The sequence below is a fragment of the Fukomys damarensis genome, unplaced genomic scaffold, assembly GCF_012274545.1.
Source record: "Fukomys damarensis isolate Sample0158 unplaced genomic scaffold, DMR_v1.0_HiC HiC_scaffold_23, whole genome shotgun sequence".
Taxonomy (NCBI): Eukaryota; Metazoa; Chordata; class Mammalia; order Rodentia; family Bathyergidae; genus Fukomys; species Fukomys damarensis.
In genome coordinates this window covers 51,702,591-51,721,099 of record NW_022900935.1, presented here as the reverse complement: position 1 = coordinate 51,721,099, position 18,509 = coordinate 51,702,591, and the positions used below count along the sequence as shown (strand labels likewise).

The 18,509-nt window shown below is 43.6% G+C and overlaps 1 protein-coding gene across 1 annotated transcript in view; it reads left to right on the top strand.

Annotated features, from left to right (window-relative positions):
- The window catches only part of Prkca (protein kinase C alpha), a 409,108-nt gene that overhangs the window by 374,718 nt on the left and 15,881 nt on the right, over positions 1 to 18,509 (top strand). The window contains exons 14-15 of the mRNA XM_010616805.2: positions 9,399 to 9,479; positions 17,654 to 17,761. Of these exons, the coding sequence (XP_010615107.1) occupies positions 9,399 to 9,479; positions 17,654 to 17,761 (189 nt within the window). The remainder of the gene's footprint in view (positions 1 to 9,398; positions 9,480 to 17,653; positions 17,762 to 18,509) is intronic.

Sequence of the window (18,509 nt, the reverse complement as noted above, 5' to 3'; positions counted from 1 at the left end):
AAAAAAAAAAAAAAAAAAAAAAGGGATCCCACACATGTTAAAAGGATAATAAATGCTGTGAACAACTCTGCTCCAAAATTTGATACAATGAAATAGAATAATTCCTTGAAAGACAATCCATCAGAATTCACACAAGAAGTAATGGGCAATCTAAAATAGCCTATTAACTGCAAGAAGGGGGATTTTTTTTTTTTTTACATATTTTATCACCCTTATACCCCATGCCTAGGACTATGTCTGGTACATAGTAGGCTAATATCTACTGAAAGGCTTAGTGCTGATTGAGTATTTCTAGGTGCCAACAGTCATTTCAGAGGGTTTAATGTGTATTTTTTCATATATTATCTTTCATGCCAGAATGTCTCCTCCCCTCCTGTGGTCCAGGTTTAGTTTATTGCCTTGAATAACTCACCCATCTGCCCTGCCTGGGGCTAGTTCGTTCTTCTGACCTTTGGCAGTACGAGTTCCGTACATTCCACTTACCTGCAATGAATGCACTTTAATCTGCATGATGCCATTTAATCAGCCACCACATACTTTCCAGGTGGCTACTGGAATTCTAGTATCACAGCTGAGGAAATGGAAGCTCAGAGAAGATAAACAACTTGCACAAAACTCCTGAGTGGCAAAATCGGTCTCCTGCAGTTGGGTTTTGGACTCTCTCACCACAGGGCACTTCACTTGAGTGCTCTGGGCTTGGATGTGCCATCCAAATGGAATTTGGTTAAGACGCATCTCAGATGAGAGTTGAGTGTGCCTCACCCGTATCCCACTTGGCATCTCCTATTTGAAACACTTGGGTCTCAGGCCTGATGCTACAGAAAGGAGCCTTCAGGAGATCCGAGGCCTGGCTCTTCCTGACCTTGACACTGATCAGATTCATAAACTCAAGCAAGCTACTTTGCCACTTTGAGCCTTTGGCTCCTCTTTAGAACCCTAAGAGACTTTGCTAAACTATCTCTGAGGCCCCTTTCAGCCTTAGCAACCCAACAACCCTCAAGAGTCCTTTTGATTTTGCACCTAAGAGGAAGGTGGTATTTGTGGAGTGCAGCTGAATGGATCAGGCCTGCATCCCCTAGCACAACCTTGTGCCAGTCTTGGCACTAGATACAGAGGCAAGTGGCCCAGCCCTGCAGGGGAGGGTTTGGGTTTGGGTTTGGATTGAGTGGAGGGCTAAACAGTCTTGGTCTAATATGGCAAAGGCCTCAGGTGTAGCACCACCCTCAAGTTGCGGGCCCCAGGTGAGCCAGTGGAGCAGTCACTGGACTTGGGGACCCAGCTGTCCAAATAGAGTGCTCCTAAAACACTTAGGCCCGTCTTCTATCTTTCCAAGTCCTACTCTTTGGACATATCATTCAGTGTTTTCGACTACGTGCATAAGGGATGCTTCCTGTGTCCTATGTTCTATCCTTGGGAATTTATGACATTTTTCCAAAACAGCCGTGGTTTTTCCATCAAAAAATGTTTTTATTTTTGAAAAACAAAATGGGGGGCACACTCTTTGTGTCCCTGAGAATGAAAGGACTTAAAAATGTCTTAGGCATCAAGGCCATTCTTTTGTAGTGCTGTCTTGGAAAGTGCCTTTTGTGGTCAGGCAGTTTAGTTAAGAGTTGGCTCAGGGGAGCGGGGCGCAGCAGTAGTAAGGAATGAAAAGTAGAGTCTAGTTCAGGTATGGAATAGAAAGGACCAAGAGGGCCACTCTCCTCCACATTTCATGGTCTAATGGGAACTTTAAAGACAAAGCCTTCAGAATCAGAGTTCCAAGTGAGACAGGCATCCTGGCTGCTATGATCCTAGTGAGCATGTGAACCCCTTTTCAGCAAGAGTCACCTTCACTGAGCCAGCTTCCACCATGGCTGTCCAGGGAGCCACACTGAGTCAAGACCATCGATATAGAGAAATGGTCAAAAGTGTGAACACCAGAACTATCTAGACAACCAGGGTTCAAGTCCCAGGCTTGCTATTTTCAATCTGTGCAATCTTCAGCAAGTTCCTTAACCTCTCCCTGCCTCATTTCCTCCTCTTTGAAATGGGTTGTAAAGAGCTGAATTAATCCTTGCATGCCTGTGAAGGTGATGTTCTCACAGACATTGTTATTATTACCAATAGCATCTAAAATCCTCCTGTGCTGTCTCCAAGCTCTCCCAGGCCTGAGCTGTCAGAATCAGAAGATATCTGAAGCCTCATCCTCTCTGGGAAGCCTTTGAGTGTACAGCCCTGGCAGGAGGTAAAAGGCAGAGTGGCCTTAGAGTAATAGGCTTCTAGTGGCTATGGGCCTGTGGCCTAGTAAGAGATGAGAAGCTGCATCCTGATCCTTTTCATGCCCTGGCCCTATGCCTGGCCTGGAAGAAAGCTCATTCATGTCTCATTTTTATAGGACAGGCAACCATTTGTAACATCCTGACATTTTCCCCAAGTGGTTGGCTCATATAAATATAATAATAATGATCCATCGTAATGACAAATAGCAGTAAATGGAATGACAGTGGCCCTGTTAGGGGTCTGTCTTTGAAGACAAAGTTCAGCTCCCCATGTGCCACAGGGAAATATGCCAGCTCCAACCCTTCCTGCCAAGCCCGCCTCTCCTTTTGTGAGTTACCCTGTTTTAGGAAGCCAAATTGCCATAGCAGCCCCTTGCCTGGGGCTTCGGGATATCATGCAGTCCGGGCTTGGCTGCAAGCCCCATTGGCCCACAAGTGCCAGAGACACCTGTGCCTGTCCCTGTTGGGCACAGCCCTAAGAGAGTCTTGCCATCTATTCTGTGCTGTCTGAACCAGGTCTCAACCTGAAACTGGCTCCTCAGGCCAATGACAACCAACAAACCAGAGTGGGTCATGGGAGTTGGTGGAACTCAGAGGAGCTAGACCAGGACTGCCTAGTAAAAATAAAATGCAAGCCAGAAATGCATTTAGCATCTATGTTCTGAAAAAGCTGGAGAAGAAACATGAAATTTTTATTTATTAAATTTTATTTAACCCAATATATCCAAAATAAAAAATATTAGTAAACTACTTTGCATTTTATAGAAAGTTTTCAAAGTCTTTTAATTAATTTTATACCAAAGGCACATCTCGATCTGGACTAGCCACATTTCAAATAATCACATGTGGCTAATGGTTAATGTATTGGACTGTGTGACTGTGGCCAGCTCAAAAGGGACAGCATGACCAGCATCCTAAATCATGTATGTCTGAACATTTATCTTCTCTAACACAGTTTCCCTTCCGCGCTGGAGTTTACTTAACTAAAGGTATTTATTCATAATAGACTGATTAGCTCACTGAAGGAAGGATGTGTCTGTTATAAAAAGGAATTTACATTGGCAAGGTTGCACCCTATAACCTATAACTCAGATCTTTGGAACCTCCCATTTCATCTGCTGTGCAAGCCAAAGGTGACAGATCATGAACTTCTTTGGAAAGAAATGCTCCAGCTAAATCCTAAACACTGGCCTATTACTGCAGTTGCAGGCCCTGCAGTATTCAAAGTGACTGTGTAACCTCAGTCCATTGGCTGAGCAGACAAACTTGATGGGGCTGACAAACATAGTCCCTAGAGAAAAGAGCCATTGGCACTAGCATTCTACTTTTGAACATCTTGGAGAAAGAAGAGGGTAACATCAGCAGGCTCATAGGAGTTTAAAAATGTGAAAATTGAAAATGAAGTGCAAATCAGGGTCAGGTTGTAGAATTCAGGTGGCCATGGCTTTTCGAATTTGTGACTCATTTTGGCCAGAAACAGGGCTTACATATATCCTGGCCTTCTGATAGTTTTCCAACCTCAGACATGATTTTCCACTACCCAAGTGGAGAAGTATTGTTGGTTAGACTGCCGAGATATCTGCAGAATCTAGAATGCGAAGTAAGGTCTAACCTCCTTGCTCAGCTCCCACGGATCCTGTGTTTGATGGGAGCCAGGTGCTCCAGGCTCTGCCTGTGTTAGGAGCAAACTCCGTGGAACACTGAGCAACACAGACTGCAAGAGCCTGGCTTTAATGTGGTGACAAGAACAAAGCTTATTCAGATGCTGTTTAAATGTACTTGCTTATAGCAACTGAAATGATTTCAAATCTCTATACACTAATCTTCAAGCCCATTTGACTGATGTAATCCCAGTGAATATGAATGTATTTGTAAGCCATAAAATTGTATTTTTCAACCAGATATGCCAGCCAGGTGACTGGTGCATGCTTGTAATTTCAGCACTCAGAGAGGCTGAGCCAGGAAGATTGCAAGTTCAAGCCCAGCTAGGCAATTCAGCAACTTAGTGAGACCCTGTTTCAAATAATTAACAAATAAATAAAAAGGTCTGGGGTTGTTGAGGCCCTATATTCAATCTCCAGTAATAGGGGAAAAAGCCAGTATTCACTGCTTATTAATTGATTGGCTTTAGGCAAGTTTATTAACTGTATGAACCTCAGTTTTATCTTCTGTTGAAGAGAAATTATAATAATCTCTACCTTATCAGATGGCATGAGGTGTGTGTAGAGCATCTCACATATAATAGCTGCTCATCAAGTGAACGTTAACTCTCCAAAAGAGAATTCCTATTAGTCAGTTCGGGTTTTGTGGAAAAGCTAAGGGCAATGTTGCCTATGACACAGCTTTTTCTCCCCTGCTAGTGTTTGCTTGAGGAAAACCACGTTTCCCACTTGACATCACAAGTGTGTCTTTGATTGTATCAGTTAGAAGCAGACTTTACTGATGGGCAGAACATGTGAGAGAAGTGTGTTTATGAAAATTTGCCCCATGCTCATGGAATCGTGTTATAGAAAACAGCCCTGAATGAAGACATTGGTTTAATAGGGCTTGATATTTTAAAGAAAAAAGTTGCACTCGTTAATCCTTTGATTCAAGTCTTTTAAAAAATGTTTTCAAGGGCCAGGGATTTAGCTCAGTGGTTCTGCTGCCTGCCTTGCAAGCACAAGGTCCCAAGTTTGATCCCTGGTACCAAATATATATATTTTTTTCCAAGTTTGGTTAATTACAGATTTCCCACTAAGATTAAGGGAAAAGACTAATCATTTGTCTAAAACTATATACTAGTTTTTAATGTGTCTATAGCTTCATATAGACTCCAAGAAAAAAATCTATTGCTCTAGTCAGTGGTGGCAAACCTGTGGCGTGCTGCCTCAGCGGGCTGTTTGTATCATTGAAAGCTCTAAAAGGTTCGCCATCACTGCTCTAGTCTTTCTGGATGGGCAGGGTTTCCCATGAGTGGAATGAGTGGCCTCCATTCTTGAGAGCACTTTAGATTTCCGCTCACACTTACATATTTCTGGTGGGCATAACATCTGCCACGTAGATGGAGGAAATAGAGAGAAAGCTGTTATAGAAACAGATAGAAAAATAAGAAACAGGTCCAAGTATATGTAAGTTCATTTGTCAATTCATTCACTTGTCCAATCATTTATTCATTATTCATTACACAAATATTTCTTAAACGTATACTGTGGCAATGTCTCCTGTATAACAATATGACACAATCTTTAAACGTAGAGTACTAGAGTAGGAAAACCTCCATTTAAAACCTTGTCCTGGACCAAGGATTTAGCTCAGTGGTTCTGCCGCCTGCCTCACAAGCACAAGGTCCCAAGTTTGATCCCTAAGGCCAAAAATAAAATGAAAATAAAACCTCATCTGACACTCGCTAAATTTTCTTGAATTTTTAATCTAAGCAATGGGAAAAATTATATAGTCATTCTGTGTTTATATAGTATAAACATGCTTTGTTTTCTGTTCAGTGAAAAAAACAAAACAGAAACCAAATTGCCCAGTAACTACAGTTGGTGCCAGCCTGGCTCAGTCAAGCCTCCTCGCTGCCCACCTGGCTTATACAAAGAATAATGGTGTCCTCAAATTAGTACCTTGTTTCTGATTAAATTGGAAGTGGTGTTTAAATGTTTCTAACCCTAGGAAAGACTCTGGAGAAGAAGACACCAGTCCTAGAACACAGGCTTACCACTTTCCCCTGTGTGGCTCGGCCCTCAGCTGCCTCCCATTGAAGTCTGTCCCATCCAGCTGCCAGTAGTTCCAGCTCAACTCTGTAGAGCAGCTGCAAGGAGCAGATTCCAGAACAGGAAGCCCTCAGTTCAAACTCTTGTTCTGCCCCATACTGATCAGACATACCTTGAACAGCTCCCTTACCAGTCTTAGCCTCAGTTTTTTCATTTATATAATACAGATATAGTATCTGTTCCAGAGGATTATTGAAAAAAATCACGTGATCCAATGTCAGTGAAGTCCTGTGCTAATGTTTGGTGTTGGGTAAACACTGTGAAGTTCCCCGGGACCATGATCATGCATTTGCTAAGATGAGACTACAAGAAGGAACATGGGTCAGGGTTGTCATCTACCAGGGAAGACCCTTTCAACAAGTAGCTACAGATTTATTACAGTCCTAGGAAGGGCTGTGAAGGGACAGACACAATCCTATGGACATGTAAAGCAGGCAACAACTTCATCTGTGGGCTCAGGAAGGGTCTTCCTTGGTATCACTAGGGGGCCTCATGGAAATACCACCTAGGAAAGAGAGGCCTGAGCAGATTCATCCATTCATATGGGACGAAAGTAATTCAAGAAAGGATGAATCATCTATTAAATTATGCTAAGATAAAAAGTTAGAGTTTGGAAGAAATTTAATCATGTCATGCTCCAAAAAAATTTGGTAGAATAAAGGGCTAAATATAAAAAGTAAACCTATAAAAAGAATTATAATAAATCATATTAAGTGTTTTACCATTGAGGAAAGGAATTTCTACTGTTACTTTAGAGGTTGACACACACCAGAAACATTTGTTAGGTTTTTCTATTAAGAAATTTTTGTTTCTACTGTACTGTATACTTAAAAAGTACCAATAAATAGGATTTAAAGAAAATTTTCTTTCTGAACATCAAAAATACTATAAACAAAACAGCAGTAACTGATGAATTGGGAACACTAGTTCTATAAAATTTACTATAGAGATCTAATATCCTAAGATAGAAAGAGCTCTTGTTAACCAGTAAAAAAATAAAAGCAAGTATCCACATAATCATGGTGAGTGTGGAGGCCTTGTCTGTTCTCTGCTTTATCCCTGGCACCTCATATCATCTCTGAAAGAAGGAAGAAATGATCATGATAGAAAATTAGGGAAAGAACTTAGGCAGATTACTAAAAAAGCAGAGGCAACTAATTCCCATGTGAAAATGTGAACAAAAAGCCAGTAAAAAGATCATCAAAATCCCACTTTCAGTCATCAAGTTGGCACGTTTTGGAAACAGTGGGGACACCCGCTGTTCATGAGGGCGGATTGAAGGGCACAGGCATGCTTGGTGCCGGAGAGAGTGCACATGTGCTACTTCTAGGAAGTAACCTGCCAGTGCATCTGAGAAGTTCCACTGTTAAGGTCAAAAACTTATCTTGACCCAACAGTTCTCCTTAGAGGAACGTATCCTCTGGAAATAAGTCAAAGGTTCTGTAGAGATCCTCAGGAACTGTTATTAAATAAACTGACTATAGACTAGTAGGTTGGAATAACCAATTTTTTAAATATATGTATGCGCACATACTACACCTAGAAAAAATGATATAAAGATTTTTATATGCCAATATTATTATTTCTAAGTGGTAAGACTATAAGCAAATTTAATCTCTTTGTTGTTTAGCTTTTTCCCCCCTTCTCATTTATCTTTAGTGACTCTGAGTAGCTTATGGGATTTAAAATAACTAAAAATAAGATTAAAAAAGTGTTTACCAAGTGTTTCAAATACAAAACTGGCATCAAGTAGGGATATAAATCTAACCCAACCCTCGGAGGACAATCTGCCATCATATCAAAGGTTGTAAGACTATGCAGCTCCTTCGATGAGAAATTTCTCGTCTGGATACCAGAGTACTGTACATCATCCCCGAGTAACAGACTGAAAACTAATTTTGGTGGGTTGTATGTGTGTGTATTTTCTAAGTTTTCAGAAAAGAACGAGTGTAGCGAAAGAAATTAAGGATCCCTTGTAGTGTCCTGGAGTTGTTTCCTTGTTAAGGAAACGTGCTGCAAAGCTGCCAAATCCAAACGGGTACCTCCTTGTTGGTGCCCACACACAGACAAACCGCCAGGGCTTGTATTTCCCAGGATAGATGGAGAATATTCAAACTACATTAAAGAAATGGGGGCTGGACTGACATGCAGAAAGTTTTCTTCTGTCTCAGGACATTTACTTAGACAGTCTGGGCTATTAAAAAATAGAACATTTCAAAGTGAAAGCCATGTACTAAGAAGGCAGAATAGTTGTGCTGGGTACTGGGCATCACCTCGAATCCTGGGCTATGATCATTGGGTCAGGTTTGTGTGCGTTAGTTACACGGCCTGCCTGAGAGGTAAGAAAAGTTTTAATAAGCAATGCCACACTTTGAAATTCAAATCAGTATTACTTTCTTCCATCAGGGGAGGTTGGAGAGTTATTCTGCTGATTGTGAGAGCCACAAAGGTAAAGGAAAAATAGAATGGCCCATCTCCCAGCTTCAACAGCTGTCTGCATTTTGCCGACTCATGACATCTATTATTTCCCACATGCACACTTCTTTTTCTGAAATATACTTCAAAAATTGAAGACATCATGTCATTCCACCCAAAAATACATTATCTCTCATACATGTCATCCATAAATACACTCATCTCTAACTGAAAAGGACGTTTTAACTAGCCATCATACTATTCATGACAGCTAAACAAAATTAACAAGTCCCTTAAAATGTCAGCTGATACATACACCATGTCTTAGTTTGTACCAGTTGCCTTGAGGATATTGTTTGGTTTGAATCGAGTAATAAGGTCCAGGTAAAATAAGAGTCATTCAACAGACTGAATTGTATTGTACCTCTATGTGCAACAGAAGCAAATAGAATTTTTATTTTAGTCATTCCTCCTCATCATCCTTCTCTTCCTCTTTTTCTTTTCCTTTTCTCTTTCCTCTTCCCCTGTTCTTTATCTATGTCTTTGTCTTCTTCATAATCTTCTGCATCCTCGTCCTTATTACTCTTAGCAAAACTCAGTTTCATAGCTTGATCACTTTATTACCAGACCCTACCTCTGACTGACCTGTAGGTTTTTTTCCCCTCAGTATCCAAATATTTTTCACTAGTGAGGATAATTAACTCTGTCCCTTAAGACAGTTCTGTGATGTCTCCAGGTAGATGTAGAAGAGTCTAGAAGCAGGATTTGGACAGGAATTGTGGGCCGTAATTCTATTTGTCAGATTTGAAGGGTCATTTTCCCTCGCTGTAGAAACCAGAGACAGATCTTTTCACCACCACATTTGTATGAATTGAATGTTCACATGTCTACCTGCTCGACTTACCTGTTCTTACAGGGGCTATTTGATTTACCACTAAATATAACTAATTTGTTTGTTTGTATACAGATAATTGCTTATCAGCCATATGGAAAGTCTGTGGACTGGTGGGCCTATGGTGTCCTGCTCTACGAAATGCTGGCTGGACAGGTAATGTCTCGCTACCTTTTCCTGTTTGTATATTGCTGTACCGTGTGAGTGCATCAGCTCTCTTGGGCAGCAGTAGCAGGAGCTAACAGTGTCACTGGCTAAACTTGGTCTGACTTTTCTGACCCAAGGGAAAAGAGGAAGAAATTCTCCTTTGAGAGTGGGCTGTATCCAGTTAGGATGCATAGAGATTACCGTCAGGGCATAACATTTCCGAATGGAAAGCTATAGCCTGCAGTGTGAACACTGTAGCTTCACAGTGTACGCAAAGGCCCTGCGTGCTGATGATGGTGACAGCCTACGTAAGTTTTCAGTATCACCAAAGTGGGCTTGGGTTATGGTTCCAGGTAGTTCGTCTGCGATTGCCCCAGACACTGCTCATGTGTAAAGTAGTGATATTACTAAGGAAGAAGACTGTTACTTTCGGGAAGCATTTTAAGTTCCTCCCCATACCCTCCTCTCTCACCCTCTCACTGTAATTTTCAACCAAGTCCAGCAAGGCTGAACTTACAGTTAATTTTCTTATTGGAGAACCAAGCGCATTATTGCCTAAGGTGATACTTTCTAATATAACGATTTTAATATCTGTGTCATCAGCTCTCTATTATTGTTGGTGGTGGCTTTTTGTAATTCCCAGAATTTAAACACTAGCAGTAAAGAATCTCACCTCCATAGCTAAGAGTCTTGGGAAGAGAGGATGGACAGAAGTAATGATGTTCAACAGCAGAGCTGCCCTCACATTTAGCTGGGAGGGGTTGTGTAGCTCAGTGGTAGAGCAATGTGTGCGAAGCCCTGGATTTGATCCCCAGCCAAATAAAAAAGAAGAAAAAAAATCTTTGTTTTGGTTTCTAAGGGGGAAAAGTCACTGTCTTACCTGCTGCATCCATCAACTCAGCTTTACTTATTTACTAAATGCTCATTGTGTGTGCACACAATAAACAAAACAGAACTCACTTGTATGAAGCTTACGGGGCACAGAAGGAAAGAGACAATAGACTAGTTAGAAATGTAATACGTTAGTGACAAGCTCAGGAAAAAAATAAAAAGTCAGAAAAGCAGATACTGTGTTGGGAGAGGGTTGAAACTTTAACTAAAATGGCCAAGAAAGGCCTCCCATAGGATATAAAATGAAGACCAGAGGAAATGAGGGAACGTATCTACGTGGCTAGAGAAGAAACTCACCAGGCAGAGGAGCAGCAAGGTCAAAGGCCCGGAGCTGAGAGTGGGCCATGTTTAAGAAACAGGGGAAGCCGTCTGTGTGGCTACAGTCGAGTGAACCGTCTGGAGTAGGAGGCAGGGGCCAGACGGTAGCAGTTCTCCGGGTGAGCACAGCGGTCACACAGGACCCCGGCTTTCATTCTCGGGTGGAAGCCATTGACGACCGCTCCTGTCTCCCCATCGTAAGGTTTCCTGTCCCTTAAATGCTAGATGTTATTTTAGATATTAAAAGATATAAAGTACTGGCCTACTTTTGGTCATTATTTTTCAGGTTTTTTTAAAGTTTTATTAGTACATGTTCACTGTATATGATGATTACATTTACTGTGGGGAGTCGGTGCATGGACAGAACACATCTTAATTCTTTTTAGTTCTCCTTCCCTCCCTTCTCTAGCACTAGATCCCCTTCTCATTTGTAAAAGATCTGTTTCCCATTGTCTTTTTCTTTCCCTATTTCCCGCCCCTCCCTTAAACCCCTCTTCCCCTCCTTATTTACAAAGAAGCAAAGCTTTTCATTAGCAGTTAAGATTCAGTTGACATCCAAAGTTTTGTTTGTTTGTTTGTTTGTTTGTTTGTTTAGGTTTTTTCAAAGCATTCTTCTGAGTCCAAATACCTCAGTGTACAAAGACAAAAAAGTGGATCATACACAAGCTGCTGTCCCTGAGTCAACAGCTGAAGTAACACAAGTTTCTACACTTGAAGTTAATTCCCTCTCTTTAACTTTGACGATAAAATTGGACCTTAGATTCCCAGTTCCCTGGGAGCCAACTGCCCCTCCTTGGTCCCCCTAGAGTGCTCCCCTCTTGAGCCCAAGAAACACGCCATGTTTTCACTAAGTCGTATTTGAATAAGCCAGCAAGTGAAATCAGTTGGACAGAAAAGCAGACTCCGCTTCTGAGTGAGCTTTACAGTAGGCGATGTGAGCTGCTTCTTTATTGGCCAGCAGGAGACCGGAGTTTCAGAACACAGCCTGCAGAAAATCCTCCCTCCTCCCCAGCCCTGACTTCCTCTCCTCTCTCTGCCTGCATCCTGTCTTCCTGGGGCTGCCATCCCAGGGGAAAGCTCAGGGAACACCCTGGTCTGGAAAGGAGGTCCCCTTAAGTACATTTTGTAGTCCTGCCTGCTTGGTTCTCCTGTACACTGTGGCCCGGTTGTGATATCCAGCCTGCAGGGAAGACGCCTCACTTCGCTTGGGCTCCTGCAGAGCACTGGACTGCTGCTCCCCACACCCAGTGGCTCTACAAATATTCTGGCACAGTATCGATCCTTCCCGTCCTGCTTGGCAGAGCCAGTGGGCCTGCCCTGCATGCATCCTTTGAAGTCTTCATGAGCCCTATTGAAAATGGTGGTGTTCTTCAAAAAATGACTTCCAGAAGGCACCCCTTCTTCATCTTTTGCTCTCACTACTCAATGCAAATTTAAATGAATTTCTGGTTGAGTCAGCCTAAAAAGGATGATGAAGATTTTACCAATATTACCCTCGGCCCCTCAAAGTTGCAGAAACTGCAGAGATCTAGCAAAAGTAATAGATGCTGTTATTGAAAAGCAAGATTAATGTTGAAATTGTTGGTGGGATTGTGGTCTTAATTTGTCCTCCTTAACACAGGACTGAAGATAAGGAGAAAAAACAATTATGGCCATTTTCTTCTCATTTGCATTATTTATCGTCCACAGCCAAGGGTGCAGTTAAGTATAAACAGCCCAAGTCTTAATTCAGTTCCTGGACTGCCGGACAAATATGATTGCTTTGGGACATAAATAGTCCTTCCCCAGCCCTCTAATGAGCATATTGCTGCTCCAAGCGTTTGTGATATTCATCATGAAAGGACTGGCCCTCTCCTCTTTTTGTCCTTTTCTATCAGGGTTATTTATGCTCTGTCTTCATTCCCGATGAATCAGTAATCGGCACTATCTCCGTAATTGGAACATTGGCCTGAATGGTACACGGGTACTCTCCCAGCCCCCAGCCCAGGGCCTCTGTGATCTGAAAATAAATATGGCAGGGTCCAAGCGTCACTTTTTAAGAAGTGATTTAAGAATCATTTTGTACACTGAACCATCACCCCTTGGTTTCCCATTTAAAATTCACAAATGACATAGTGCTAAGGCGGGGTGAGAGACACAGCCCATTCAGAAAAATTTTCTACAAACCTAAGACTTGTTTATAGGTAGCTTAGCTTGGCCCACTGAGTCCAGCTTTGTAGAAATGAAAAAATAATTCTGGAAATGGGGAAGTTAGGGAGGGAAGCCACCTAAAATGGTCATGTACTACATACCTGGGCAACACATTCTTCCTTCCCTTCCATTGTCCCCAAACTAAGTTGACAGCATGACAGGCAATGAAAATGAATATGTTATAACTTGTCACCATTGACCTGCCTTCAATATTAAGGCCAGAGAGCAAGCAGTTACCTTAGGAAGGCTTCCAGGGTAAATTGGAGAGATTGAACAAGAGCATAAGAGTATAAACACATTCTCTTTCTTTGGTACATAATTCTACACCTGGGACATCACTGTTAGGAAGTAATTCAGAGAGGAAAAAAATGCTATGCATAGAGATGTTTATAGTAGCATTAGTTATTAGAATATAGTGGTGAAAGCAATTGTAAATGTGCCTGTGGACAAATGAGTCAGCCTGTGATGATGTATCGCCTCTATGGCATTCAGCTCTGAATGGGGGCACTGGTGACCACAGAGAAAATGAGTTTGCAGCAGTGAAAAGTAAAGGTCTCCAAACTATACATCATATTTAAAATAATGCCAGAAAGTCTAAGAGTCCATTTTAAAGTAAGAACGGTTTTTATGCTTAGATGAATAGAATGTGGATGCTGCTTTCATGGACTTCCCCTCCCCCAATATTACAGAATTTTTATTTATAGTAGGATTCGTGGGAGCATTTCTGAATGTTACGGTCATTAGTGCCAGTGGAAGACACCCCAAAGTGCCTGTTCCTCTCTCTGCCACAGTAGACCAGATGGCACCCATACCATCAGGATGGGACCCACTGTCAGTGGCAGACATGTAGCATAAGCAAGGAAGGAAATGTGCTTTGGAGATGTTCTAAATTGTTTGTTGCTATAGCAGGACCTGGAATGTCCTCACTGATACCTGAAGGTACAGTTAAGATGCAAATCATGAAACAAGCCAGTCACAAAAAGACACACATTTTAAGATCCCACTTATATGAGGTGCTGTACTTCAGAGTACTCACATTCAAAGACAGAACATAGACAGATGGTGGCCAAGGTCTGGGAGGAGGTGAGAATGAGGAGTTTGTGTTTCACAGAAGCAGAGCTTCAGCCGGAAAGGTGGAACAGTCTGGAAATGGATGGTGGCCGTGGTTGCGTAACCGTGTGAAAATATGTAATGCCTCAGGTTGTACACTTCAGAGTGGGTAGCATTAGAACTGGGGGTGGTGGTGGGTGCTGAAGATCGGGCCCAGGACCTTGTGCATGCTGGGCAAGTGTTCAACACAGCTTCACCCCTAACCAAGATGGCAAATTTTATGTTACGTATATTTTATTAAAAGAAAAAGTTAGTCTAAATCTTAGCAACAGAGGAAACAATAGGAAAAAGTATGCATTTGATTTGATGGCATTCCAGACCTGGAAGAGGAGCTGACTTCCTCCCGAGCCTGTGCCAAAGCACTTCCCTCATCTGCCTTCTTTGGTCATCGTCTTCAGCCAGGAAGGTCATTCCGGAAGCATCAGACCTGCAGCTGTGAGGGAAGCTGACAGATCCCATCAATCCATCAGGGCTGTGAAATCTTGCAGGCCTCAAGCCCAGAGCCCAGGCACTCTCCACACAGTAACTCGGGACATATTGGAACCCTAGGCTGCCCCTTTTTTATCTGTAGAACTTAGCACTGATCTTGTACAGGACATGATTTAGCCTTTTAAAATTCACCAAGACAATGCCCCCGTCCCCACCACCCCCAGCAGTGTCCCCTGTGGGTGCCAGAGCCACCACTTAGCCTCTCCTCTCAGCCCCACAGTCACCTTCCCATGCCAAGGTTCTAGGGCAAATGTGGCTGGGGCTTGTGACTGTCAAGAGCCAGGCTCCGAGGTCACTCCTGGATCAGAATCCTGGTTCTTCCACAGTCCTGGCCAAGCCACCAGGCAGAGCCTCAGAGATTTCTCCTGCTTGTGGGATGAGTGAGTGGTGCCTACAAAGCGCTCTCCACCCGCAATGCCTGATGTGCAGGAAGAGCCCGAGGTCAGTGTCACTATTGTCCTTATCACCACTTCTGCCCAGACCCACCTTTCCCCTCCTTGTTCCCAGCGTAGAGTCACAGCAGGTAAATAGCAAGAGTAGAGGCTTGTCCCTTCCCTGGGATGTGATGACAAGAGAAGCCCTAACCCTTGTGTCCCACCAGGGATGGAACTCGGGTGAATCTTGAAGTTCTGTCCCAGGCCTGTTTGGTCTTATGGCTTTTGTCATAATTTGAAATGTGGTTTATTGCAGCAGACCAACCTTGTAGCGTCTGAGGATCCTTCCCAACCGGGACTAAGGATTCCACCAAATTAAATAGATTTCTTTACTGCAGGAGTTGTCAGGGCCTCGAAAGTATAAATGGTGACCTGGGGTGCAAACTGTGACCCAGGATGGAGGCTCTAAAGCATGCTCTTTGGAGTGTGTCAGAATCCAGGTTGCCCTCCCAGGGGCACAGAGAAGACTTGATAGTAAAAGTCTTCTTTGGACCCACAGTGGACAAAACCTAAAACTCTCACACGGAAGTTTCCATTTTAGAAATCAGACCTGTGTGGCAGCTCAGCTGGCAAATCTGGTTCTATGCCATGAAACAGTCAAGCGTGTGAAGGGCCGTCACTGTTCTCAACAATTCCTAGTCTTCAATAATTCAGGGAAAGAAAGGCCACAGTGTCCTTGCCCGTCTTCAGATAGGGAGGGTTCCTGCAGAAGGAAGGGTCCCCTGAGCATCTTTGGGGACAGTTTCTCTTAGGACTTTGACTGGAATTGTCTGAGACTCATTCCTGCTGCCAGTACATAAGCATCTCCAAAGGGTGCCCTTCTCACCACTCGACAAAGTACACTCCATTCACCAGCTGCCTGAGCACACAACCCATACAAGGCCCAAGCTCCGAGGAGCTGCATGTTTGGTTTAACGCTCTGTCATCACCACCTTGAAATTCTTAATATTTTAATAACGGATCCAAATAATGTAGCTGATCTTTCCCAGAAATCCTAAGGGCCATGTTATGAGATGTCGAATGGCGGGTGGGCAGCAGAGCCTCTGCCCCAGCTCACCTCAGGAATACTATGCACCCTGGGAAGACGCAGTGCACCTTGGGAGTGCTTAGTGCTCCCAGAGGGAGCAGCTCTCACCCCAGGGCAGAGCTCAGACCATGCTCATTTTAGTTAAGAGAATATCAGACAAAACCTGGCCATGTTTCTGGATCCTTTGTCAGGGAAGATGAGATGTCACATGGGTGACCTAAGAGGTATTGAGAAGTAGTCTGGTGCAGGATTGGGCTGAGGAGGCATGGTGGGAGGTACAGAAGAATTGGCACCACAGCAACTTGGCCGGGTACAGCCCTGCCCTCACCTGGGCCTCACCACGTTCTGCTGCTGACACAGGTGGCCCTCTGCAGCCAGCACCACCCATGGCTCACCTGCCTGGACCTCCAGGGCAACACAATGTGGCAGGCTGCCCTGCCTGACGTTGACTGGCAGACCAGCTAATTTTAGTTCTCCTCACCCACCTGCATGCTTCCACCACATGAGTATTCTTCACACTAGACACTTCTGACTGGAAAATAGACCTATTTATTTTTACTAGGCAAAGAAAGGCGAAGGAGTTACCCAGCCCTGTGTTCTCCCGTACTGGCCCCAGGGCAGGGAAGGATCTTTACAGACATGGCGTCTTTCCCTGTAGGCGTGGGACCCCCCTATCCCCTGTGGGTCTGACTTTAAACAGGAAATACTCCCAGTCTGCCTTCCTACTAAGCTTAAGATTCGCCTCACCAAAGGGGACACTGAGGAATCTCCCAGACCCCGCTTTTCCTGTGTGCATTCCTCCAGCACGTGTCACTGGATAGTGCCCTTGCTAAGAAAGATGTGCTAGAGAAAAGGGTTACAGGCCATCTTGAGCTCCAGCTTGACTGTTGGCAGGGTGTCAGTCCTTCCCCAGAGGCTTCCCTGCCTCCTTAACAGCCACCAAGTACTGATCCTTTAGCTCATAATGCCTACAACACAGTAGCAGGTGCTGCAGAATCACTAGAAAATTATAGCAAGGGGTGTATTAAAGAAGTGAGCCACTTGCCAGTGGACATCCAGCTAGGAAGAGAAGAACTGGGATTCTGGTCCAGATCCACCTGACCTCAAAGCCGTGATGTCCTCCCTCAGTGTGGGGTTGTTAACCCAGTAGAAGAGTCAAAGGACATGTCCAGAGAAGCTCGATTTCCCTCACTGCTGCCATGCAGGCACCTGGCACCCGCAGAGCAGCTCTTTGTTAGATCCAAAGTCACAGTGTTGTTTCCTGGGCCCAGGATCATCCTCTCTGCCCGTGTTCTGAAGTTCTCTTCACCTCCAGTAAAGACACTGAGCATTCTCTACCCACCCCCAGCCTTCTGAACACAAAGCTATCTATAACCTGACTTCATCATAATTAGATTTCTAGCACATGATTATAAGATTAATGGATTAATTATAATGCATTTGTAAATCATTAAAAGCATTATTCAAAAACATTTCTCTAAAGATTGTTTTGGGTGGCCCAGGGCAAGATAATTAAAGGGACAGAGTTAAGAGTGAAAAACACACAACCACCAGCCTAATTAAAGATAATCAAATTAAGCCCCAAGTTAACTGAGCTAACTCTGCCGCCTGTGCTGTGCTGGGAAAGAAGCCAGGTCCGTTTCTCCATGCTGAATTGGATCTTCAGCCACTGCGTTACTGAACTACTTCTAAACATTTCCCCATCTTTTTCTTTGCCGGAGCAGCCTCCATTTGATGGTGAAGATGAAGATGAGCTGTTTCAGTCTATAATGGAACACAACGTTTCCTACCCCAAATCCTTGTCCAAGGAGGCCGTTTCCATCTGCAAAGGAGTAAGTAAACTGGGGTTCCTTCTGTGATCAGGAACCAAGGGACAAGAGCTTTTACACATTTCTAAGAGAGACTAGAAATATCACAAATGTATGTCATTGCTTTTTGGTGACATGCGGGGCATAATGGGACAAATGAAGGCCGAGAATGGACTCAAACACCAGTATTTCCTGACCCTTTCGTGGTCCCGCCCAGCTATGTCCAATCTATTTCGTAGAGTGGTAATGAGGTCACCAAAAGTGACCAGAAGTCCTTGGTCTCTCATCTCCTGCCTCCCTTAGTCTGACTTAATTAGTCCTTTGTTGGGTTCTCTGTTTGTGAGACATGATATACTTGCAGAAACAGGCACAAACCGTCATTGTACAAGCAGTGAATCGTCACAAAATGAATGTGCCCATATAAATAAATACAAAGAGATCAGAAGGTAGAACCCTAGATGCCCTTTCCAGACTCATCCCCAAGATAGTCAGGATTCCCACTTCTGACTACGCAGATTGGCCTTGCTGGTTTTGACCTCTGCACAGATAGGGTTTTGCAGTGCCCCACACTCCTGGGGCCGGCTTCTTTCCCTCGGCATGGCAGTTGCAGGTGTGGCCACACTGCTGCGTGTGATTGTGGTTTCTTCTTTCTTTCGTTTGCCATGTGGTGTTCACTGTGTGAACATACTGCAGTTTACCTATTCCATTCCTGGCAGGTATTGGGTTGTTTCTACTTTAGCTTGAGACTCTTGCAAATAGAACTCCTGGGAAC